The sequence below is a fragment of the Oncorhynchus tshawytscha genome, unplaced genomic scaffold, assembly GCF_018296145.1.
Source record: "Oncorhynchus tshawytscha isolate Ot180627B unplaced genomic scaffold, Otsh_v2.0 Un_contig_3217_pilon_pilon, whole genome shotgun sequence".
NCBI classification, from domain to species: Eukaryota; Metazoa; Chordata; class Actinopteri; order Salmoniformes; family Salmonidae; genus Oncorhynchus; species Oncorhynchus tshawytscha.
The window spans coordinates 131,422-157,678 of record NW_024609623.1 but is presented as its reverse complement, the minus strand read 5'-3'; the positions used below and the strand labels follow the sequence as shown (position 1 = coordinate 157,678).

General features: G+C 48.5%; 1 protein-coding gene across 1 annotated transcript in view; it reads right to left on the bottom strand.

The window, feature by feature from the left end:
* Nucleotides 1-26,257, bottom strand: part of LOC112240008 (ATP-binding cassette sub-family C member 9-like) — a 68,494-nt gene that overhangs the window by 36,877 nt on the left and 5,360 nt on the right. Inside the window, 14 exon segments of the mRNA XM_042316408.1 lie at nt 1,752-1,859; nt 3,033-3,141; nt 3,287-3,429; nt 3,543-3,583; nt 9,172-9,334; nt 9,606-9,740; nt 13,561-13,716; nt 14,563-14,727; nt 22,188-22,373; nt 22,512-22,618; nt 23,838-23,973; nt 24,187-24,353; nt 24,580-24,701; nt 25,591-25,732. Of these exon segments, the coding sequence (XP_042172342.1) occupies nt 1,752-1,859; nt 3,033-3,141; nt 3,287-3,429; nt 3,543-3,583; nt 9,172-9,334; nt 9,606-9,740; nt 13,561-13,716; nt 14,563-14,727; nt 22,188-22,373; nt 22,512-22,618; nt 23,838-23,973; nt 24,187-24,353; nt 24,580-24,701; nt 25,591-25,732 (1,880 nt within the window).

Below are 26,257 nucleotides of genomic sequence, written 5' to 3'. Positions count from 1 at the left end.
GTGATGGGAGACAGCGAGGCAGACAGAGAGAAGGGGTGATGGGAGACAGAGAGGAAGACAGAGAGAAGGGGTGATGGGAGACAGAGAGGAAGACAAAGAGAAGGGGTGATGGGAGACAGAGAGGAAGACAGAGAGAAGGGGTGATGGGAGACAGAGAGGAAGACAGAGAGAAGGGGTGATGGGAGACAGAGAGGAAGACAGAGAGAAGGGGTGATGGGAGACAGAGAGGAAGACAGAGAGAAGGGGTGATGGGAGACAGAGAGGAAGACAGAGAGAAGGGGTGATGGGAGACAGAGAGGAGGGTAGAGAGAGGCAGAGAGAAGGGGTGATGGGAGACAGAGGAGGGGGGTAGAGAGAGGTAGAGAGAAGGGGTGATGGGAGACAGTGAGGAAGGTAGAGAGAGGCAGAGAGAAGGGGTAGGGAGAGAGGGAAGACAGAGAGAAGGGGTGATGGGAGACAGAGAGGAGGGTAGAGAGAGGCAGAGAGAAGGGGATGATGGAGACAGAGAGGGGGGATAGAGAGAGAGAGAGAAGGGTGATGGGAGACAGAGGAGGTAGAAGAGGCAGAGAGAAGTGGTGATGGGAGACAGAGAGGAGGGTAGAGAGAGGTAGAGAGAAGGGGTGATGGGAGACAGAGAGGGGGTAGAGAGAGGCAGAGAGAAGGGGTGATGGGAGACAGAGAGGGGGTAGAGAGAGGCAGAGAGAAGGGGTGATGGGAGACAGAGAGGGGGTAGAGAGAGGCAGAGAGAAGGGGTGATGGGAGACAGTGAGGAAGGTAGAGAGAGAAAGCGGGTGAGATGATAGAGGAGACAGAGAAAGAAGATTTGTCTGGTTCACACACAGCAGCAGCCCATCCATTCGACCCTCCTGCTGCCCCCAAGCTCATTAACAGACTGCCTACAATAATGCTGTGGGTCCACAGGGATAGCAACAGGATGTGGACCCCAAAGAGACCAGAACAGGGGCTGAGAACATGTCAGTTAATGAGGGTTCTCTGTTCTCATGAGAATCCCTGCCTCTGACTCATTATGTGGGTCCTGAGAGTTTAAACTGTCGGTAAATGTTGACTTCTCCTCAGGGTGTGTTTCACACAATGGACAGGCCAAGAGATGAAACATCTGCTGTGAGAGATAGACAGTGGTAACATCTGCTGTGAGAGATAGACAGTGGTAACATCTGCTGTGAGAGATAGACAGTGGTAACATCTGCTGTGAGCGATAGACAGTCTGCTGCTGTGAGATAGACAGTGGTAACATCTGCTGTGAGAGATAGACAGTGGTAACATCTGCTGTGAGAGATAGACAGTGGTAACATCTGCTGTGAGAGATAGACAGTGGTAACATCTGCTGTGAGAGATAGACAGTGGTAACATCTGCTGTGAGCGATAGACAGTGGTAACATCCGTGGTGTCACGTGTTACTAGAGTGAATGACCCGGGTGGATGTGACAAAAAGGCCAGTTTAAAGGTTTGAGGACAACTGAGGACTCCAGCTCAGAAGCCTCTGTGTGTCTACGTGTCTACGTCTCTACGTGTCTACGTGCGAGGACAGAATGTCTTACTGGACAAACTGAGCCCCAAATGACGAGGCTGCACATGTACGTGAGCTACAGCTCGTCTGTGAGTTGATAGCCTACGTGTCTGTTCCTGTGTCCGTGCATGCAGTCAGCCAGTGTGTGCGGTGCTGTGTGTGTCACAGGTCCTGAGAAGAAGGGCCAATGAGCTTGTTGAGGTGTTGAACTTTGACCCCTGACCTTGACAGCCACGTCCTCAGTCTCGTTGGGTCGCAGTGGTCTGCGTGCTGGCTGCTCATAGTTGTCCATCTGGTAGAGCAGTGGCTGCTTCCTGTTTATAGCCTTGGTCTAGAGAGAGAGAGGTAGGGGGGGGGGAGGGAGGGAGAGGGGAGAGGGAGGGAGAGGGAGGGGATGGGGAGGGAGAGGGGAGGGAGGGAGAGAGGGAGGGGGAGAGGAAGGGAGGGAGAGAGGGGGGAGAGGGAGGGGAGAGGGGAGAGGAAGGGAGGGAGAGGGGGGAGAGAGAGAGGGAGGGAGGGGTAGAATGAAATACAGAAATGGGGAGAGGGAGATGAAGGGAGGGTGAGAAAACAGAAAGAGAGAGATTGCATTCAGTGATAAACTTGGCCCCTCATCCGCTGTAACCTCCAGGGAGGACCCCCTCTCAGACCCTGACTGAGACTGTCCCCAGAGGGAGCTTCTTATCCCCTACCCCTCATCCCCAAGACATCCCTCCCTCCATCCATCCTTCAGCCCTAAACAAATGGCTCCTCCATCTCACACTAACCCCTCCACCACTCGGTCTCCGTCTCCCTCCACTCCTTCTGAGGAGTCCAACACAGAAATAAACCTGTCAAAGTCCAGAGAACAGCTGAAGACATGACGAGACTGGCAGCAACCAGCAACTTAACGACTCCTGGTTGAGATTCCCCATGAAACACTGCTGCTAGATTGACACGGTGTGTAGTTACAGTTCCTCCTTCTACAGAGACCAGATCTGCTCTGGTCAAACAGACACTTTCTCTGCAGTCCCACCAACAGTTTGAAGTTAGAAACACGTTGGTTCTGAAACGTGGTCAGTTGAAAAGCATCATAACCATCACATCATCCTGACGAGTCCATTAGCCGTGTTGGGAGCTGTGGAAACCCTGTAGTAACACAGTAGTTGTTGTATTCCATGCTGCCTGTGAATGAATAGCTCCTGGATTAGGCTCTGTGCTGTGCTGGCTGAATGTCCAGCATTAGCTGCTCTGGCAGAGGGACAGATAAGTAATTGGGTCATGTTCATTAGGGACCAAAGTGAATAAACAGACTGAAACGCTGAGAGACTACCTCGAAACACACCATTTACTTTACATTTTGCTTCAGTGTTCCCTACTAAACACGACTCAGGCCTGTATTTGGGGAAGTGTTTGGTAATAGGGATGGTGGTGTGTGTGTGTGTGTGTGTGTGTGTGTGTGTGTGTGTGTGTGTGTGTGTGTGTGTGTGTGTGTGTGTGTGTGTGTGTGTGTGTGTGTACTAACCGCCCCAGGGTGTTTCTTACAGGCCTCTAGGGACACAGGCATGTCTCCGTTCCTCCAGCTGTCATCGCCAATCTCATCGCTCTGCAGGAACTCACCCAGCTTCTGGACGCTGTGGATAGGACACGATATGATAGGACACACACACACACACACATAAATAACCCTTCTATGATACAAATAAGATTCCAGCAGATTGTCTAGCTGGTAACTATCCAGTATTCAGTATCCCTGGGCGTCCTCAGTAGGCCTCTCACCTGACCATGGCCTTGACTGCGAAGCGGACCACGGTGGAGAGCAGGAACAGTGGGGTAACCAGGATGTGGAAGAGGGCCAGAGCAGCGAAGGCCTCCGAGGAGCTGGGTTTGGACTTGTTGATCAGGGCGTGGCTGACAAACGTCTGACAGAGACACAAAGGGACACACAGTTACTCAGTTCGGTATTGTTACCAGATTTCAGAGCTGGCAAAACACTAGGTAAAATTGATACAGGAATGAGGAGAAACCCTCTTACCACAAGCACAGCAGCGATGGGGATAGCAGCATTCATGAAAACTGGGGAGGAAAAGAGGTCATATTATGTAACAACAGAGAGCCTTTGGAGAGAACAAAGACATGTTCAAACTTCAAAGCTCTTAATGTCAAACTGAGCCCCAAATATAAATGAGGACAGAATATGTGAGTGTCTTACTGGACAAACTGAGCCCCAAATATAAATGAGGACAGAATATGTGAGTGTCTTACTGGACAAACTGAGCCCCAAATATAAATGAGGACAGAATATGTGAGTGTCTTACTGGACAAACTGAGCCCCAAATATAAATGAGGACAGAATATAAGCAGTGTGAGTGTCTTACTGGACAAAATGGGGGGATTTCACAGCTCAAAATAAAGGATGTGATTATAAAGATGTGTCTTATTGGAGGTGTAGAGGGCCACAGTGTGTGTGTGTCTCACTAGACATGGAGGTGTAGAGGGCCACAGTGTGTGTGTGTCTCACTAGACATGGAGGTGTAGAGGGCCAAGGTGTGTGTGTCTCACTAGACATGGAGGTGTAGAGGGCCACGGTGTGTGTGTCTCACTAGACATGGAGGTGTATAGGGCCAGTGTGTGTCTCACTAGACATGGAGGTGTAGAGGGCCAAGGTGTGTGTGTCTCACTAGACATGGAGGTGTAGAGGGCCAAGGTGTGTGTGTCTCACTAGACATGAAGGTGTAGAGGGCCAAGGTGTGTGTGTCTCACTAGACATGGAGGTGTAGAGGGCCAAGGTGTGTGTGTCTCACTAGACATGAAGGTGTAGAGGGCCACGGTGTGTGTGTCTCTCACTAGACATGGAGGTGTAGAGGGCCAAGGTGTGTGTGTGTCTCACTAGACATGGAGGTGTAGAGGGCCACGGTGTGTGTGTGTCTCACTAGACATGGAGGTGTAGAGGGCCAAGGTGTGTGTGTCTCACTAGACATGGAGGTGTAGAGGGCCAAGGTGTGTGTGTCTCACTAGACATGGAGGTGTAGAGGGCCAAGGTGTGTGTGTCTCACTAGACATGGAGGTGTAGAGGGCCACGGTGTGTGTGTCTCACTAGACATGGAGGTGTAGAGGGCCACGGTGTGTGTGTCTCACTAGACATGGAGGTGTAGAGGGCCACGGTGTGTGTGTCTCACTAGACATGGAGGTGTAGAGGGCCAAGGTGTGTGTGTCTCACTAGACATGGAGGTGTAGAGGGCCACGGTGTGTGTGTCTCACTAGACATGGAGGTGTAGAGGGCCACGGTGTGTGTGTCTCACTAGACATGGAGGTGTAGAGGGCCACGGTGTGTGTGTCTCACTAGACATGGAGGTGTAGAGGGCCACGGTGTGTGTGTCTCACTAGACATGGAGGTGTAGAGGGCCAAGGTGTGTGTCTCACTAGACATGGAGGTGTAGAGGGCCACGGTGTGTGTGTCTCACTAGACATGGAGGTGTAGAGGGCCAAGGTGTGTGTGTCTCACTAGACATGGAGGTGTAGAGGGCCAAGGTGTGTGTGTGTCTCACTAGACATGGAGGTGTAGAGGGCCACGGTGTGTGTGTCTCACTAGACATGGAGGTGTAGAGGGCCACGGTGTGTGTCTCACTAGACATGGAGGTGTAGAGGGCCAAGGTGTGTGTGTCTCACTAGACATGGAGGTGTAGAGGGCCAAGGTGTGTGTGTCTCACTAGACATGGAGGTGTAGAGGGCCAAGGTGTGTGTGTCTCACTAGACATGGAGGTGTAGAGGGCCAAGGTGTGTGTGTCTCACTAGACATGGAGGTGTAGAGGGCCAAGGTGTGTGTGTCTCACTAGACATGGAGGTGTAGAGGGCCAAGGTGTGTGTGTCTCACTAGACATGGAGGTGTAGAGGGCCACGGTGTGTGTGTCTCACTAGACATGGAGGTGTAGAGGGCCACGGTGTGTGTGTCTCACTAGACATGGAGGTGTAGAGTGTGTGTCTCACTAGACATGGAGGTGTAGGGGCCAAGTGTGTGTCTCACTAGACATGGAGGTGTAGAGGGCCACGGTGTGTGTGTCTCACTAGACATGGAGGTGTAGAGGGCCACGGTGTGTGTGTCTCACTAGACATGGAGGTGTAGAGGGCCACGGTGTGTGTGTGTCTCACTAGACATGGAGGTGTAGAGGGCCAAGGTGTGTGTGTCTCACTAGACATGGAGGTGTAGAGGGCCACGGTGTGTGTGTCTCACTAGACATGGAGGTGTAGAGGGCCACGGTGTGTGTGTCTCACTAGACATGGAGGTGTAGAGGGCCAAGGTGTGTGTGTCTCACTAGACATGGAGGTGTAGAGGGCCACGGTGTGTGTGTCTCACTAGACATGGAGGTGTAGAGGGCCAAGGTGTGTGTGTCTCACTAGACATGGAGGTGTAGAGGGCCAAGGTGTGTGTGTCTCACTAGACATGGAGGTGTAGAGGGCCAAGGTGTGTGTGTCTCACTAGACATGGAGGTGTAGAGGGCCAAGGTGTGTGTGTCTCACTAGACATGGAGGTGTAGAGGGCCAAGGTGTGTGTGTCTCACTAGACATGGAGGTGTAGAGGGCCAAGGTGTGTGTGTCTCACTAGACATGGAGGTGTAGAGGGCCAAGGTGTGTGTGTCTCACTAGACATGGAGGTGTAGAGGGCCAAGGTGTGTGTGTCTCACTAGACATGGAGGTGTAGAGGGCCACGGTGTGTGTGTCTCACTAGACATGGAGGTGTAGAGGGCCAAGGTGTGTGTGTCTCACTAGACATGGAGGTGTAGAGGGCCACGGTGTGTGTGTCTCACTAGACATGGAGGTGTAGAGGGCCAAGGTGTGTGTGGAGGTCTCACTAGACATGGAGGTGTAGAGGGCCAAGGTGTGTGTGTCTCACTAGACATGGAGGTGTAGAGGGCCACGGTGTGTGTGTCTCACTAGACATGGAGGTGTAGAGGGCCAAGGTGTGTGTGTCTCACTAGACATGGAGGTGTAGAGGGCCAAGGTGTGTGTCTCACTAGACATGGAGGTGTAGAGGGCCACGGTGTGTGTGTCTCACTAGACATGGAGGTGTAGAGGGCCACGGTGTGTGTGTCTCACTAGACATGGAGGTGTAGAGGGCCACGGTGTGTGTGTCTCACTAGACATGGAGGTGTAGAGGGCCAAGGTGTGTGTGTCTCACTAGACATGGAGGTGTAGAGGGCCACGGTGTGTGTGTCTCACTAGACATGGAGGTGTAGAGGGCCAAGGTGTGTGTGTCTCACTAGACATGGAGGTGGAGGTGAGGGGGCCACGGTGTGTGTGTCTCACTAGACATGGAGGTGTAGAGGGCCACGGTGTGTGTGTCTCACTAGACATGGAGGTGTAGAGGGCCAAGGTGTGTGTGTCTCACTAGACATGGAGGTGTAGAGGGCCAAGGTGTGTGTGTCTCACTAGACATGGAGGTGTAGAGGGCCAAGGTGTGTGTGTCTCACTAGACATGGAGGTGTAGAGGGCCAAGGTGTGTGTGTCTCACTAGACATGGAGGTGTAGAGGGCCAAGGTGTGTGTGTCTCACTAGACATGGAGGTGTAGAGGGCCAAGGTGTGTGTGTCTCACTAGACATGGAGGTGTAGAGGGCCAAGGTGTGTGTGTGTCTCACTAGACATGGAGGTGTAGAGGGCCACGGTGTGTGTGTCTCACTAGACATGGAGGTGTAGAGGGCCAAGGTGTGTGTGTGTCTCACTAGACATGGAGGTGTAGAGGGCCATGTGTGTCTCACTAGACATGGAGGTGTAGAGGGCCAAGGTGTGTGTGTCTCACTAGACATGGAGGTGTAGAGGGCCAAGGTGTGTGTGTCTCACTAGACATGGAGGTGTAGAGGGCCAAGGTGTGTGTGTCTCACTAGACATGGAGGTGTAGAGGGCCAAGGTGTGTGTGTCTCACTAGACATGGAGGTGTAGAGGGCCAAGGTGTGTGTGTCTCACTAGACATGGAGGTGTAGAGGGCCACGGTGTGTGTGTGTCTCACTAGACATGGAGGTGTAGAGGGCCAAGGTGTGTGTGTCTCACTAGACATGGAGGTGTAGAGGGCCAAGGTGTGTGTGTCTCACTAGACATGGAGGTGTAGAGGGCCACGGTGTGTGTGTCTCACTAGACATGGAGGTGCAGAGGGCCAAGGTGTGTGTGTCTCACTAGTAGAGGGCCAAGGTGTGTGTGTCTCACTAGACATGGAGGTGTAGAGGGCCAAGGTGTGTGTGTGTCTCACTAGACATGGAGGTGTAGAGGGCGAAGGTGTGTGTGTGTCTCACTAGACATGGAGGTGTAGAGGGCCAAGGTGTGTGTGTGTCTCACTAGACATGGAGGTGTAAATCAAATCAAATCAAATTTTACTTGTCACATACACATGGTTAGCAGATGTTAATGCGAGTGTAGCGAAATGCTTGTGCTTCTAGTTCCGACAATATATCCTTCCGGCGCCGACAGAGATGGCCGCCTCGCTTCGCGTTCCTAGGAAACTATGCAGTTTTTTGTTTTTTTACGTGTTATTTCTTACACTAGTACCCCAGGTCATCTTAGGTTTCATTACATACAGCCGAGAAGAACTACTGAATATAAGATCAGCGTCAACTCACCATCAGTACGACCAAGAATATGTTTTTCGCGATGCGGATCCTGTGTTCTGCCTTACAACCAGTGCCACGGAGCGGATTACATGCAGCGACCCAAAAAAACGACTCAGAAAAAGAGGGAAACGAAGCGGTCTTCTGGTCAGACTCCGGAGACGGGCACATCGTGCACCACTCCCTAGCATTCTTCTTGCCAATGTCCAGTCTCTTGACAACAAGGTTGATGAAATCCGAGCAAGGGTAGCATTCCAGAGGGACATCAGAGACTGTAACGTTCTCTGCTTCACACATGGAAACATGGCTAACTGGAGGTGTAGAGGCAATCCGTGTGTCTCACTAGGTGGAGGTGTAGAGGGCCAAGGTGTGTGTCTCACTAGACATGGAGGTGTAGAGGGGTGTGTGTGTCTCACTAGACATGGAGGTGTAGAGGGCGAAGGTGTGTGTGTGTCTCACTAGACATGAAGGTGTAGAGGGCGAAGGTGTGTGTGTGTCTCACTAGACATGGAGGTGTAGAGGGCGAAGGTGTGTGTGTGTCTCACTAGACATGGAGGTGTAGAGGCCAAGGTGTGTGTGTCTCACTAGACATGGAGGTGTAGAGGGGTGTGTGTCGCAGGTGTGTGTGTGTCTCACTAGACATGGAGGTGTAGAGGGCGAAGGTGTGTGTGTGTCTCACTAGACATGGAGGAGTAGAGGCCGAAGGTGTGTGTGTCTCACTAGACATGGAGGTGTAGAGGGCGAAGGTGTGTGTGTGTGTGTCTCACTAGACATGGAGGTGTAGAGGGCCAAGGTGTGTGTGTGTCTCACTAGACATGGAGGTGTAGAGGGCCAAGGTGTGTGTGTGTGTGTCTCACTAGACATGGAGGTGTAGAGGGCCACGGTGTGTATGTGTGTCTCACTAGACATGGAGGTGTAGAGGGCCAAGGTGTGTGTGTGTCTCACTAGACATGGAGGTGTAGAGGGTGAAGGTGTGTGTGTTTCACTAGACATGGAGGTGTAGAGGGCGAAGGTGTGTGTGTTTCACTAAACATGGAGGTGTAGAGAGCGAAGGTGTGTGTGTGTCTCACTAGACATGGAGGTGTAGAGTGCGAAGGTGCGGAGGCTGGTGAGCTCTTTGCCCCTGGTATCTTCTACACTGTCACAGAAGATGTTCTCCCAGGCGTACAGCTTCAGCAGCTTGATCCCCTTCAGAATCTCTGTGGTCTTCTTCAGACGTTCCGTAGACTGGTCCTGTCAGAAGAGGGCGATGCCTTACTGAAGATTTAAACTATAAAATAATATAAATATATTCTCATTTCAACTGTTTTTAAAGGTTATTGTTTCCTTATCATATACTGTTTCCCTCATCACAACAGAAAATAACTGAAATCACTCAAATGTAGGCTATTTACTGGTAAAGCTTGCAGGTTCATATCTAAAGAGACAGTGAAACTACGATCTAAGGGATTGGTGCAGGCAGTGTACAACCTGAGTGTCTCAACGTGAACAGAGGGTGACTCACCAGGGTGCTCTTCTGGGTGTCAGCCAGCTTGGTAGCGATCAGGTATTGGACTGGAGCCAGCAGCACGATGACTGAAGCTCCAATCAGAGCACTGGTCCCCAGCAGGTAGTACAGCAAGATCACGCCCATCACAATCTGAGCAGGAACACAACACAAAGGTATGAGGGATATATTGGGGAGTTATTAGGGATATATTAGGGAGTTATCAGGAATATATTAGGGATATATTAGGGAGTTATTAGGGATATATTAGAGAGTTATTAGGGATATATTATGGCGTTATAATGGAGTTATTAGGGATATATTAGGGAATTATTAGGGATATATTAGGGAGTTATTAGGGATATATTAGGGAGTTATTATGGAGTTATTAGGGATATATTAGGGAGTTATTATGGAGTTATTAGGGATAGAGTAGGGAGTTATTATGGAGTTATTAGGGATATATTAGGGAGTTATTAGGGATATTTTAGGGAGTTATTAGGGATATATTATGGAGTTATTATGGAGTTATTAGGGATATATTAGGGAGTTATTATGGAGTTATTATGGATATATTAGGGAGTTATTATGGAGACGATTTATCCGGAGGCTGCATTCATTGTAGCTGGGGATTTTAACAAGGCTAATCTGAAAACAAGACTCCCTAAATTTTATCAGCATATCGATTGCGCAACCAGGGGTGGAAAGACCCTGGATCATTGTTACTCTAACTTCCGCGACGCATATAAGGCCCTGCCCCGCCCCCCTTTCGGAAAAGCTGACCACGACTACATTTTGTTGATCCCTGCCTACAGACAGAAACTAAAACAAGAGGCTCCCACGCTGAGGTCTGTCCAACGCTGGTCCGACCAAGCTGACTCCACACTCCAAGACTGCTTCCATCACGTGGACTGGGAGATGTTTCGTATTGCGTCAGATAACAATATTGACGAATACGCTGATTCGGTGTGCGAGTTCATTAGAATGTGCGTTGAAGATGTCGTTCCCATAGCAACGATTAAAACATTCCCTAACCAGAAACCGTGGATTGATGGCAGCATTCGTGTGAAACTGAAAGCGCGAACCATTGCTTTTAATCAGGGCAAGGTGTCTGGTAACATGACCGAATACAAACAGTGCAGCTATTCCCTCCGCAAGGCTATCAAACAAGCTAAGCGCCAGTACAGAGACAAAGTAGAATCTCAATTCAACGGCTCAGACACAAGAGGTATGTGGCAGGGTCTACAGTCAATCACGGACTACAGGAAGAAATCCAGCCCAGTCACGGACCAGGATGTTTTGCTCCCAGGCAGACTAAATAACTTTTTGCCCGCTTTGAGGACAATACAGTGCCACTGACACGGCCTGCAACGAAAACATGCGGTCTCTCCTTCACTGCAGCCGAGGTGAGTAAGACATTTAAATGTGTTAACCCTCGCAAGGCTGCAGGCCCAGACGGCATCCCCAGCCGCGCCCTCAGAGCATGCGCAGACCAGCTGGCCGGTGTGTTTACGGACATATTCAATCAATCCCTATACCAGTCTGCTGTTCCCACATGCTTCAAGAGGGCCACCATTGTTCCTGTTCCCAAGAAAGCTAAGGTAACTGAGCTAAACGACTACCGCCCGTAGCACTCACATCCGTCATCATGAAGTGCTTTGAGAGACTAGTCAAGGACCATATCACCTCCACCCTACCTGACACCCTAGACCCACTCCAATTTGCTTACCGCCCAAATAAGTCCACAGACGATGCAATCTCAACCACACTGCACACTGCCCTAACCCATCTGGACAAGAGGAATACCTATGTGAGAATGCTGTTCATCGACTACAGCTCGGCATTCAACACCATAGTACCCTCCAAGCTCGTCATCAAGCTCGAGACCCTGGGTCTCGACCCCCCCTGTGCAACTGGGTACTGGACTTCCTGACGGGCCGCCCCCAGGTGGTGAGGGTAGGCAACAACATCTCCTCCCCGCTGATCCTCAACACTGGGGCCCCACAAGGGTGCGTTCTGAGCCCTCTCCTGTACTCCCTGTTCACCCACCTGCGGACGACACAACAGTGGTAGGCTTGATTACCAACAACGACGAGACGGCCTACAGGGAGGAGGTGAGGGCCCTCGGAGTGTGGTGTCAGGAAAATAACCTCACACTCAACGCCAACAAAACTAAGGAGATGATTGTGGACTTCAGGAAACAGCAGAGGGAACACCCCCCCATCCACATCGATGGAACAGTAGTGGAGAGGGTAGCAAGTTTTAAGTTCCTCGGCATACACATCACAGACAAACTGAATTGGTCCACTCACACAGACAGCATCGTGAGGAAGGCGCAGCAGCGCCTCTTCAACCTCAGGAGGCTGAAGAAATTCGGCTTGTCACCAAAAGCACTCACAAACTTCTACAGATGCACAATCGAGAGCATCCTGGCGGGCTGTATCACCGCCTGGTATGGCAACTGCACCGCCCTCAAGCCGTAAGGCTCTCCAGAGAGTAGTGAGGTCTGCACAACACATCACCGGGGGCAAACTACCTGCCCTCCAGGACACCTACACCACCCGATGCTACAGGAAGGCCATAAAGATCATCAAGGACATCAACCACCCGAGCCACTGCCTGTTCACCCCGCTGTCATCCAGAAGGCGAGGTCAGTACAGGTGCATCAAAGCTGGGACCGAGAGACTGAAAAACAGCTTCTATCTCAAGGCCATCAGACTGTTAAACAGCCACCACTAACATTGAGTGGCTGCTGCCAACACACTGTCAATGACACTGACTCAATTCCAGCCACTTTAATAATGGGAATTGATGGGAAATGATGTAAATATATCACTAGCCACTTTAAACAATGCTACCTTATATAATGTTACTTACCCTACATTATTCATCTCATATGCATACGTATATACTGTACTCTATATCATCGACTGCATCCTTATGTAATACATGTATCACTAGCCACTTTAACTATGCCACTTGGTTTACATACTCATCTCATATGTATATACTGTACTCGATATCATCTACTGTATCTTGCCTATGCTGCTCTGTACCATCACTCATTCATATATCCTTATGTACATATTCTTTATCCCCTTACACTGTGTATAAGACAGTAGTTTTTTGGAATTGTTAGTTAGATTACTTGTTCGTTATTACTGCATTGTCGGAACTAGAAGCACAAGCATTTCGCTACACTCGCATTAACATCTGCTAACCATGTGTATGTGACAAATAAAATTTGATTTGATTTGATTTGAGTTATTAGGTATATATTATGGAGTTATTATGGATATATTAGGGAGTTATTAGGGATATATTAGGGAGTTCTTATGGAGTTATTAGGGATATATTAGGGAGTTATTATGGAGTTATTAGGAATAAATTGGGGAGCTTTGTGGGATATATTATGGTGTTATTAGGGAGTTATTAGGGATATAGTTGTGATATATTAGGGAGTTATTAGGGATATATTATGGAGTTATTAGGGATATATTAGGAAGTATTAGTATAGATATATTATTATTAGGGATATAGCTATTAATATATTATGGAGTCATATATTAGGTACTGGCATATAGTTGTGATATATTAGGCTTAAAATATTATGGAGTACATAATATTACCATATTGTACTGGCAGATAATGGCTTAAAAATACATACCTGTTAACCCATATTCTGGGACAAAATCATGCTTTGGCGTCCAATTTGTTGGCCGGATCATACCTAGAGACTATGTCCAGGTAGATTGTATCTTACCAGCATGGCCCCACCTGCACTTACGTCAAATTGACCTCAAACGTTTTTTGTTGTTGTTGCATTTTAAATGAACAATAACCCTTTTCCTAACCTTAACCTAATTCTCCTAACCTGCTACGTTCATTATCCTAACCTACTGCGTAAATTCTCCTAACCTGCTACGAAAAGTAGATTTTGACATAAGCTGAATTCTATCTAGTCAAAACCCACCTGCACTGGCATGGCCCAGAGGTTGGGACACAGGAAGAGGAACCACATGAGCTGGTTGGTTTCTATGGCAACCAGGTTGTTGATCTGGCCCAGGGTCATCTCTCCCATGGACATGTTAGAGGTGGACAGACGCAGGATCTTGTTGTAGATCATCGCCTAGGAAACGGACAGGACAGAGGACATTAACAACCTACTAGATACAGTACATTCACTTCTGTGACTGCCTACGGCTGTCCTGATTCTCCACCTCTGTGACTGTCTACGGCAGTCCCGATTCTCCACCTCTGTGACTGTCTACGGCTGTCCCGATTCTCCACCTCTGTGACTGTCTACGGCTGTCCCGATTCTCCACCTCTGTGACTGCCTACGGCTGTCCCGATTCTCCACCTCTGTGACTGCCTACGGCTGTCCCGATTCTCCACCTCTGTGACTGCCTACGGCTGTCCCGATTCTCCACCTCTGTGACTGCCTACGGCTGTCCCGATTCTCCACCTCTGTGATTGTCTACGGCAGTCCCGATTCTCCACCTCTGTGACTGCCTACGGCTGTCCCGATTCTCCACCTCTGTGACTGCCACCTCTGACTCCCCTCTGTGACTGTCCAGATTCTCCACCTCTGTGACTGTCTACGACTGTCCAGATTCTCCACCTCTGTGACTGTCTACGACTGTCCAGATTCTCCACCTCTGTGACTGTCTACGACTGTCCAGATTCTACACCTCTGTGACTGTCTACGACTGTCCAGATTCTACACCTCTGTGACTGTCTACGACTGTCCAGATTCTACACCTCTGTGACTGTCTACGGCTGTCCCGATTCACCACTTTATTTTTGCACCTCCCCGTCAAGAATTGAACAACGGCAGAAACTCCCGTCAGCCAATGACTACACATCTAATGTTTTTAAATCTATGACAGAGACTGAACAAGTGAACACTTTGGGTAAAGGATGGAGAATCGGTGACGCAGTATCCTACAAATCCCAGAATCCTCCAGTCAGTCACCAGCAGGGCTCCACGGAGGTTGATGCCGGTCTCTATGGTGACATAGTAGGAGGCCTGTAGGAAGGTCCGCTGTAGCACCAGGGCCAGGAACAGCAGAACAGCCAGCACTGACGTATTCTGGAGCAGCTCGTTGGATGACATGAAGTAGACCTCGAAATAGGGGACCTGATAGACAGTCACACACACACACACACACACACACACACACACACACACACAGATAGTAGGTTAGAGCAGATGTAGGGGACTGTAAAAAGCAAGACCTGACAATACCCAGACCCCGTCACTACCCAGACCCTGTCACACACAGAGAAGGACAGAGAGTGAGAGAGTGTGAGATGAGTGAGGAATTTTCCATGTCACTTAGAAATGCACGCCTGCAGTACTTCAGCCTAAACTCTCTGTTCCTCTGTTCAGCCCTCTGACACCGGCACTGTGCACGATGCTCTACTTTAGAGAGAAGTTCCTCTGTTCAGCCTCTAACATGATGCTCTACTTTAGAGAGACGTTCCTCTGTTCAGCCCTCTGACATGATGCTCTACTTCAGAGAGAGACGTTCCTCTGTTCAGCCCTCTGACATGATGCTCTACCTCAGAGAGAGACGTTCCTCTGTTCAGCCCACTGACATGATGCTCTACTTCAGAGAGAGACGTTCCTCTGTTCAGCCCTCTGACATGATGCTCTACTTCAGAGAGAGACGTTCCTCTGTTCAGCCCTCTGACATGATGCTCTACCTTAGTTCATCAGTTCAGTGCTGCTGACTCCCCACAGGTCCCAGGATAGTTTATTTCTGTGTCCTAAATGGATTTCTGGTGTACCTTTAAAAGTTAGTTGAGGAAAGTGTGTGTGTGTTTCTGTATCTGTGTGTGTGTGAGGGTGTGAAATATGCTGTGGGATCATTTGTGTCTATAATATAATTGGTCTAATGGGGGTGACGTGGTGGCTGGGACAGGGACAGGGTTGGGAACAATGGCGCTGTCCACGCCTCATGACATCACAGAGGAAGTGAGTCATCATGAGAAGACGAGCAGACCACCCTGCTGCGCCCTCATGGCGGTACGATGTCGATGACACAACCCACAGCGTCAGACAGTGAGCTAACTATATAATAAACTATTTATCTCTATGGAGCTAACTAGCCAACAGTCACAACAACATGGAGGAATGTGTCACACAAACAAGACGTCTGCTGTATCAAATTGAATCACTTGAATTAGCCGTAACGGGCATAACATAGGAGGAACGAACAGGAACTATGGTACCAGGAGCAGAGTTATGGACTGATGGGAACAGGAACTATGGTACCAGGAGCAGAGTTATGGGCCGATGGGAACAGGAACTATGGTACCAGGAGCAGAGTTATGGACTGATGGGAACAGTAATTATGGTACCAGGAACAGAGTTATGGGCCGATGGGAACAGGAACTATGGTACCAGGAACAGAGTTATGGGCCGATGGGAACAGGAACTATGGTACCAGGAGCAGAGTTATGGACTGATGGGAACAGTAATTATGGGACCAGGAGCAGAGTTATAGGCCAATGGGAACAGTAATTATGGGACCAGGAGCAGAGTTATAGGCCAATGGGAACAGTAATTATGGTACCAGGAGCAGAGTTATGGCCCAATGGGAACAGTAATTATGGTACCAGGAACAGAGTTATGGGCCAATGGGAACAGTAATTATGGTACCAGGAGCAGAGTTATGGCCCAATGGGAACAGTAATTATGGGACCAGGAACAGAGTTATGGGCCGATGGGAACAGTAATTATGGTACCAGGAGCAGAGTTATGGCCCAATGGGAACAGTAATTATGGGACCAGGAACAGAGTTATGGACCGATGGGAACAGTAATTATGGTACCAGGAGCAGAGTTATAGGCCGATGGGAACAGTAATTATGGTACCAGGAACAGAGTTATGGGCCGATGGGAACAGTAATTATGGGACCAGGAACAGAGTTATGGGCCGATGGGAACAGTAATTATGGTACCAGGAACAGAGTTATGGTACCAGGAGCAATGGGAACAGTAATTATGGTACCAGAAGCAGAGTTATAGGCCAATGGGAACAGTAATTATGGAACCAGGAGCAGACTTAAGGCCCAATGGGAACAGTAATTATGGTACCAGGAACAGAGTTATGGGCCGATGGGAACAGTAATTATGTTACCAGGACCAGAGTTATGGGCCGATGGGAACAGTAATTATGGTACCAGGAGCAGAGTTATGGGCTGATGGGAACAGTAATTATGGTACCAGGAACAGAGTTATGGGCCGATGGGAACAGTAATTATGTTACCAGGACCAGAGTTATGGGCCGATGGGAACAGTAATTATGGTACCAGGAACAGAGTTATGGGCCGATGGGAACAGTAATTATGGTACCAGGAGCAGAGTTATGGGCCGATGGGAACAGGAATTATGGTACCAGGAACAGAGTTATGGGCCGATGGGAACAGGAATTATGGTACCAGGAACAGAGTTATGGGCCGATGGGAACAGTAATTATGGGACCAGGAACAGAGTTATGGGCCGATGGGAACAGAAATTACGAGACCAGGAACAGAGTTATGGGCCGATGGGAACAGTAATTACGAGACCAGGAACAGAGTTATGGGCCGATGGGAACAGGAGCAGAGTTATGGGCCGATGGGAACAGTAATTATGGGACCAGGAGCAGAGTTATGGGCCGATGGGAACAGTAATTATGGTACCAGGAACAGAGTTATGGGCCGATGGGAACAGTAATTATGGTACCAGGAGCAGAGTTATAGGCCAATGGGAACAGTAATTATGGTACCAGAAGCAGAGTTATAGGCCAATGGGAACAGTAATTATGGAACCAGGAGCAGAGTTAAGGCCCAATGGGAACAGTAATTATGGTACCAGGAACAGAGTTATGGGCCGATGGGAACAGTAATTATGGTATCAGGAGCAGAGTTATGGGCCGATGGGAACAGTAATTATGGTACCAGGAACAGAGTTATGGGCCGATGGGAACAGGAATTATGGTACCAGGAACAGAGTTATGGGCCGATGGGAACAGTAATTATGGGACCAGGAACAGAGTTATGGGCCGATGGGAACAGAAATTACGAGACCAGGAACAGAGTTATGGGCCGATGGGAACAGTATTTATGGGACCAGGAACAGAGTTATGGGCCGATGGGAACAGTAATTACGAGACCAGGAACAGAGTTATGGGCCGATGGTAACAGGAGCAGAGTTATGGGCCGATGGGAACAGTAATTATGGTACCAGGAACAGAGTTATGGGCCGATGGGAACAGTAATTATGGTACCAGGAACAGAGTTATGGGCCGATGGGAACAGTAATTATGGGAGAGTTATGGGCAGGGAACAGTAATTATGGTACCAGGAGCAGAGTTATGGCCGATGGGAACAGTAATTATGGGACCAGGAACAGAGTTATGGGCCAGGAACAGAGTTATGGGCCAATGGGAACAGTAATTATGGTACCAGGAACAGAGTTATGGGCCGATGGGAACAGGAGCAGAGTTATGGGCCGATGGGAACAGTAATTATGGGACCAGGAGCAGAGTTATGGGCCGATGGGAACAGTAATTATGGTACCAGGAACAGAGTTATGGGCCGATGGGAACAGTAATTATGGTACCAGGAACAGAGTTATGGGCCGATGGGAACAGTAATTATGGTACCAGGAGCAGAGTTATGGGCCGATGGGAACAGTAATTATGGTACCAGGAGCAGAGTTATGGGCCGATGGGAACAGGAATTATGGTACCAGGAGCAGAGTTATGGGCCGATGGGAACAGGAATTATGGTACCAGGAACAGAGTTATGGGCCGGGGAACAGTAATTATGGTACCAGGAACAGAGTTATGGGCCGATGGGAACAGTAATTATGGTACCAGGAGCAGAGTTATGGGCCCAATGGGAACAGTAATTATGGGACCAGGAACAGAGTTATGGGCCGATGGGAACAGTAATTATGGTACCAGGAACAGAGTTATGGGCCGATGGGAACAGGAGCAGAGTTATGGGCCGATGGGAACAGAACAGGAGTTATGGGCCGATGGGAACAGGAGTAATGGGCCGATGGGAACAGTAATTATGGTACCAGGAGCAGAGTTATGGGCCGATGGGAACAGTAATTATGGTACCAGGAACAGAGTTATGGGCCGATGGGAACAGTAATTATGGTACCAGGAACAGAGTTATGGGCCGATGGGAACAGTAATTATGGGACCAGGAACAGAGTTATGGGCCGATGGGAACAGTAATTATGGGACCAGGAACAGAGTTATGGGCCGATGGGAACAGTAATTATGGTACCAGGAGCAGAGTTATGGGCCGATGGGAACAGTAATTATGGTACCAGGAGCAGAGTTATAGGCCAATGGGAACAGTAATTATGGAACCAGGAGCAGAGTTATGGCCCAATGGGAACAGTAATTATGGTACCAGGAGCAGAGTTATAGGCCAATGGGAACAGTAATTATGGTACCAGGAGCAGAGTTATGGCCCAATGGGAACAGTAATTATGGTACCAGGAGCAGAGTTATGGGCCGATGGGAACAGTAATTATGGTACCAGGAACAGAGTTATGGGCCGATGGGAACAGTAATTATGTTACCAGGACCAGAGTTATGGGCCGATGGGAACAGTAATTATGGTACCAGGAACAGAGTTATGGGCCGATGGGAACAGTAATTATGGTACCAGGAGCAGAGTTATGGGCCGATGGGAACAGTAATTATGGTACCAGGAACAGAGTTATGGGCCGATGGGAACAGTAATTATGGTACCAGGAACAGAGTTATGGGCCGATGGGAACAGTAATTATGGTACCAGGAACAGAGTTATGGGCCGATGGGAACAGTAATTATGGTACCAGGAACAGAGTTATGGGCCAATGGGAACAGTAATTATGGGACCAGGAACAGAGTTATGGGCCGATGGGAACAGTAATTATGGGACCAGGAACAGAGTTATGGGCCGATGGGAACAGGATGCAGAGGAGCAGAGTTATGGGCCGATGGGAACAGTAATTATGGTACCAGGAGCAGAGTTATAGGCCGATGGGAACAGTAATTATGGGACCAGGAACAGAGTTATGGGCCGATGGGAACAGTAATTATGGTACCAGGAGCAGAGTTATAGGCCAATGGGAACAGTAATTATGGTACCAGAAGCAGAGTTATAGGCCAATGGGAACAGTAATTATGGAACCAGGAGCAGAGTTAAGGCCCAATGGGAACAGTAATTATGGTACCAGGAACAGAGTTATGGGCCGATGGGAACAGTAATTATGGTACCAGGAGCAGAGTTATGGGCCGATGGGAACAGTAATTATGGTACCAGGAGCAGAGTTATGGGCCGATGGGAACAGTAATTATGGTACCAGGAACAGAGTTATGGGCCGATGGGAACAGTAATTATGGGACCAGGAACAGAGTTATGGGCCGATGGGAACAGAAATTATGGACCAGGAACAGAGTTATGGGCCGATGGGAACAGTATTTATGGGACCAGGAACAGAGTTATGGGCCGATGGGAACAGTAATTATGAGACCAGGAACAGAGTTATGGGCCGATGGTAACAGGAGCAGAGTTATGGGCCGATGGGAACAGTAATTATGGTACCAGGAACAGAGTTATGGGCCGATGGGAACAGTAATTATGGTACCAGGAGCAGAGTTATGGGCCGATGGGAACAGTAATTATGGTACCAGGAGCAGAGTTATGGGCCGATGGGAACAGTAATTATGGGACCAGGAACAGAGTTATGGGCCGATGGGAACAGTAATTATGGTACCAGGAACAGAGTTATGGGCCGATGGGAACAGGAGCAGAGTTATGGGCCGATGGGAACAGTAATTATGGGAACAGGAGCAGAGTTATGGGCCGATGGGAACAGTAATTATGGTACCAGGAACAGAGTTATGGGCCGATGGGAACAGTAATTATGGTACCAGGAACAGAGTTATGGGCTGATGGGAACAGTAATTATGGGACCAGGAGCAGAGTTATGGCTGATGGGAACAGGAGCAGAGTTATGGGCCGATGGGAACAGTAATTATGGGACCAGGAACAGAGTTATAGGCTGATGGGAACAGTAATTATGGGACCAGGAACAGAGTTATGGGCCGATGGGAACAGTAATTATGGGACCAGGAACAGAGTTATGGGCCGATGGGAACAGTAATTATGGGACCAGGAACAGAGTTATGGGCCGATGGGAACAGTAATTATGGGACCAGGAACAGAGTTATGGGCCGATGGGAACAGTAATTATGGTACCAGGAACAGAGTTATGGGCCGATGGGAACAGAAATTATAGGACCAGGAACAGAAATTATAGGACCAGGAACAGAGTTATGGGCTGATGGGAACAGTAATTATGGTACCAGGAGCAGAGTTATAGGCTGATGGGAACAGTAATTATGGGACCAGGAACAGAGTTATGGGCCGATGGGAACAGTAATTATGGGACCAGGAACAGAGTTATAGGGCCGATGGGAACAGTAATTATGGGACCAGGAACAGAGTTATGGGCTGATGGGAACAGTAATTATGGGACCAGGAACAGAGTTATGGGCCGATGGGAACAGTAATTATGGGACCAGGAACAGAGTTATGGGCTGATGGGAACAGTAATTATGGGACCAGGAACAGAGTTATGGGCCGATGGGAACAGAAATTATGGTACCAGGAACAGAGTTATGGGCCGATGGGAACAGTAATTATGGGACCAGGAACAGAGTTATAGGCTGATGGGAACAGTAATTATGGGACCAGGAGCAGAGTTATGGGCCGATGGGAACAGTAATTATGGTACCAGGAACAGAGTTATGGGCCGATGGGAACAGTAATTATGGTACCAGGAGCAGAGTTATAGGCCGATGGGAACAGTAATTATGGGACCAGGAACAGAGTTATGGGCCGATGGGAACAGTAATTATGGGACCAGGAACAGAGTTATAGGCTGATGGGAACAGTAATTATGGGACCAGGAGCAGAGTTATGGGCCGATGGGAACAGTAATTATGGGACCAGGAACAGAGTTATGGGCCGATGGGAACAGTAATTATGGGACCAGGAACAGAGTTATGGGCCGATGGGAACAGGAGCAGAGTTATGGGCCGATGGGAACAGTAATTATGGTACCAGGAACAGAGTTATGGGCCGATGGGAACAGTAATTATGGGACCAGGAACAGAGTTATGGGCCGATGGGAACAGTAATTATGGGACCAGGAACAGAGTTATGGGCCGATGGGAACAGTAATTATGGGACCAGGAACAGAGTTATGGCCGATGGGAACAGTAATTATGGTACCAGGAGCAGAGTTATGGGCCGATGGGAACAGTAATTATGGGACCAGGAGCAGAGTTATGGGCCGATGGGAACAGTAATTATGGGACCAGGAGCAGAGTTATGGGCCGATGGGAACAGTAATTATGGGACCAGGAACAGAGTTATGGGCCGATGGGAACAGGAGCCGAGTTATGGGCCGTTGGGAACAGTAATTATGGGACCAGGAACAGAGTTATGGGCTGATGGGAACAGTAATTATGGGACCAGGAACCTGAGGAACCAGGAACAGAGTTATGGGCTGATGGGAACAGTAATTACACACCACACTCCCTTCCTTGACGGGCTTTTTGTTGAGATGTTCGACGATGCCATAGATGCAGAGCGGCCCTGCGAAGCCCAGCAGATCCGCCAGGTAACGGAAGGTACTGCTGAGGAGGATGGGTCGGCCAAACGCCCGGTACATAGAACGCCAGATGGATGGAGCCTTCTCTGGGTCCTCGGCATTCTGCTAGGAGGGGAGGAGACAGGGATGGAAGGGTTACAACTACACAGGAGAGTTCCACTACAATGAATTCCAGGATCCATTGAATGGTATGTCACTGTCAGAAGCAGAATATGAAACTCTGTCACTCCCTCCTCCACTCACCCTCTGATCCTCGTAGGCGTCTTTGAGCTTCAGGTAGTTGGTGAGGGCTCTCATGGCGATGGGGAGTTTGCCAATCTTCTTCAGTTCAATGGGTCTTTTATGGGCTCCTGTGATCAAGCCATCAATCCATCCAAATAATTGTACATCAATCAAAGTCCTTTTAACCTCAGCAGCTGTCACAAAGTACTTTACAGACACCCAGCCTAAACCCCAAGAGCAATCATTGTGCTTTTAACATCAGCAGCTGTCACAAAGTACTTTACAGACACCCAGCCTAAACCCCAAAGAGCAATCATTGTGCTTTTAACATCAGCAGCTGTCAGTACTTTACAGACACCCAGCCTAAACCCCAAAGAGCAATCATTGTGCTTTTAACATCAGCAGCTGTCACAAAGTACTTTACAGACACCCAGCCTAAACCCCAAGAGCAATCATTGTGCTTTTAACATCAGCAGCTGTCACAAAGTACTTTACAGACACCCAGCCTAAACCCCAAGAGCAATCATGTGCTTTTAACATCAGCAGCTGTCACAAAGTACTTTACAGACACCCAGCCTAAACCCCAAGAGCAATCATTGTGCTTTTAACATCAGTAGCTGTCACAAAGTACTTTACAGACACCCAGCCTAAACCCCATCAAGAGCATCATTGTGCTTTTAACATCAGCAGCTGTCACAAAGTACTTTACAGACACCCAGCCTAAACCCCAAGAGCAATCATTGTGCTTTTAACATCAGCAGCTGTCACAAAGTACTTTACAGACACCCAGCCTAAACCCCAAGAGCAATCATTGTGCTTTTAACATCAGCAGCTGTCACAAAGTACTTTACAGACACCCAGCCTAAACCCCAAGAGCAATCATTGTGCTTTTAACATCAGCAGCTGTCACAAAGTACTTTACAGACACCCAGCCTAAACCCCAAGAGCAATCATTGTGCTTTTAACATCAGTAGCTGTCACAAAGTACTTTACAGACACCCAGCCTAAACCCCAAGAGCAATCATTGTGCTTTTAACATCAGCAGCTGTCACAAAGTACTTTACAGACACCCAGCCTAAACCCCAAGAGCAATCATTGTGCTTTTAACATCAGCAGCTGTCAATCAGACACCCAGCCTGTGAGCTTTTTTTAACATCAGTAGCTGTCACAAAGTACTTTACAGACACCCAGCCTAAACCCCAAGAGCAATCATTGTGCTTTTAACATCAGCAGCTGTCACAAAGTACTTTACAGACACCCAGCCTAAACCCCAAGAGCAATCAATGCAGAAGTGGAAGAACAGTGGCCAGGAAAAACACCTGGAAGGAAGGAACCTAGGAAACGAACCTATAATCAGGGGGTTCATCCACCAGTATGTGGCCTTGGAGAGGAGGTTGACGAAGGGCTGGAGGAACCTCACTCCCAGGTCCTGAAGGTCCTCTGGAGGCTTTACCTTCTGGGGGTTGGCGAAGAACACGTACCTCTTCACGGACACCAGGACACAAAGACAGAGACAGACACACACACACCAGGTAAAAAAGTAAAAAGCCAACAGGAGCTGAAATAAAGACCATGCATCTGCTATCAGATCACATCAGTACACCACATCACATCCTCCTCTTCCTTCTTGTCTTTATATAGAACCTCTATGACCCCTGACCCAGGAAGCAGTCAGTCCACCAGTGTTCTAACTCACCCTGACCCTGATGACGTTGATCTCTACAGCCATGAGGAGTCCGTACAGAACGACCAGCAGGGCTGTGATACAGAACCTCAGGTGCAGCACTCCAACGCCGTACTCTGCAAACTTCCACAGCTTGATGGACTTGGTGATGAACGCCAGAACCCAGTAGATAAACAGAGCTGAGGAAGGAGGAGGTTGGTCACTTCGTGCACTACTTTCCCCAGAGATGTATTACAAGTATACTTTATGATGTACAGCAGAATGGTAGATGTGTAGCTAACTGTGTTTGGGCCATCTGCCATAGCCTCTAAACTACTGCACCAAAGGGAGGCTGATTCAGCGCTGCTCAAACACTAACTGTTCATTTGGAGTAATGAATGCACTGATGGTATCATTTCGACTCACCCAGCAGTAGTTTGGGGAAGTTGGAGGTTTCTATGTTGTGGTAGTACACCACAGATGTAGTGGCTGCTATGAAACCCATAAACGCTGGCATAAAGAGGTGGAGGTGATTGGTGTCCATCTGTCTGAAAGGATGGAGAGACAGGAGGTTGCATCAATACTCAAAGAAACAAAGTCACTTTGTTATGCCATGTATCTCTGCTTTATAGGTTGACGTTGTATTCAGTCTCATACAGTTAACATACAGTTAACCCAGTGGCATTCAAACTTTTTCGCCAGGATTGCTGGGGACCCCATTTTTCGCAATAATTTATCACAACCCCACCAACAAATCTAATGACACAAGCTTAAAATCAGTACATTTCGATTTTTTTACATCAACAAATAACCTTTTTTTTCAAATGAAAAAAAAACAATAAATAAATTTACTCAATACAATTTTATTTTTCAAATGATCCTTCTCAAAAACGCTTGTATATTGTACCATACAATAATCTGTACTCTTCATTTTTTGTCCCCCCACCCCTCCCAAAATTGAAATATATTTTTATCAAATGTTGTGCGACACTGAAACTGTTCATGGAAGGAAGCTGCTAGCTTCAGCCACTAAATAAGCAGGTGGTGCAATCAACAGGTTTTGATGCAGGGTTTGTGATGCATCAGACGATGGCTCCGATCATAGCTTTGTGTTACTGCAGCATTGTGGAGGATCTTATTGGTTACAGTCTGGGTGAACTGGAGAGTGGGGTTATTTTGAGGGACAGTGGTTTCATTTTTCTATAAACATTGGTCTGGAGGGAAGCAAGGAAATTCAATAGTTCACTGCACCTGAAACTTGGGAGTCATTTGTTTTAGGACACAACAATGACAGAGAGGAATAGCACTTCTTCTGTAATCTCAGCAACGCAGAACAAAATCTCATGTGAACACTGGCTTCTGACCAGCTACTAACGTTTCCTTTTCCACAGTACACTACCTCTTTGGTAACAGGAAGTCGTTTTAGGGGTTTCTTACTTGTTGGAGACGATTCCCTCAGCGATCTCACAGACGTGGACAAACAGCAGAGTGAATGTGAGGATCCAGCGCAGGTTGTGTCCAGGGAAGTGGAGCCAGGTGTTATGGTGGATCTGAACCTTAGAGCTCTGACTGCCCCAGCCTAGGGGTCCAGGGAAGTGGAGCCAGGTGTTATGGTGGATCTGAACCTTAGAGCTCTGACTGCCCCAGCCTAGGGGAGAAGTGGAGCCAGGTGTTATGGTGGATCTGAACCTTAGAGCTCTGACTGCCCCAGCCTAGGGGTAGGGTTAAGTGGAGCCAACTGAACCTTAAACAGGAACATAAGGTGTTACTGAACCTTAGAGCTTACTGACTGCCCCAGCCTAGGAGAAACACTCAGATAAACAGAACATAAGCACAAAAGAACACATGCACAAACATGCACAGGGTTGGGCAGTAACGTAATCCACAAGTAATCCAAGTAATGACGTTACTCATTCAGAGTAATCCAAAGGATTACATTACTGATAACTTTATTTGTCATGTAATCTGTCCATAAACAGTAATCAGTAACAGACAGAAACAGTACACAGATAAACACAGCAGTTCATTTTAAAGCAAACTGCATTATCAAGGTTTTCCTGCCAAACAATGAAAGTCATGGATATTCTGGGTGACTCTTGGATAA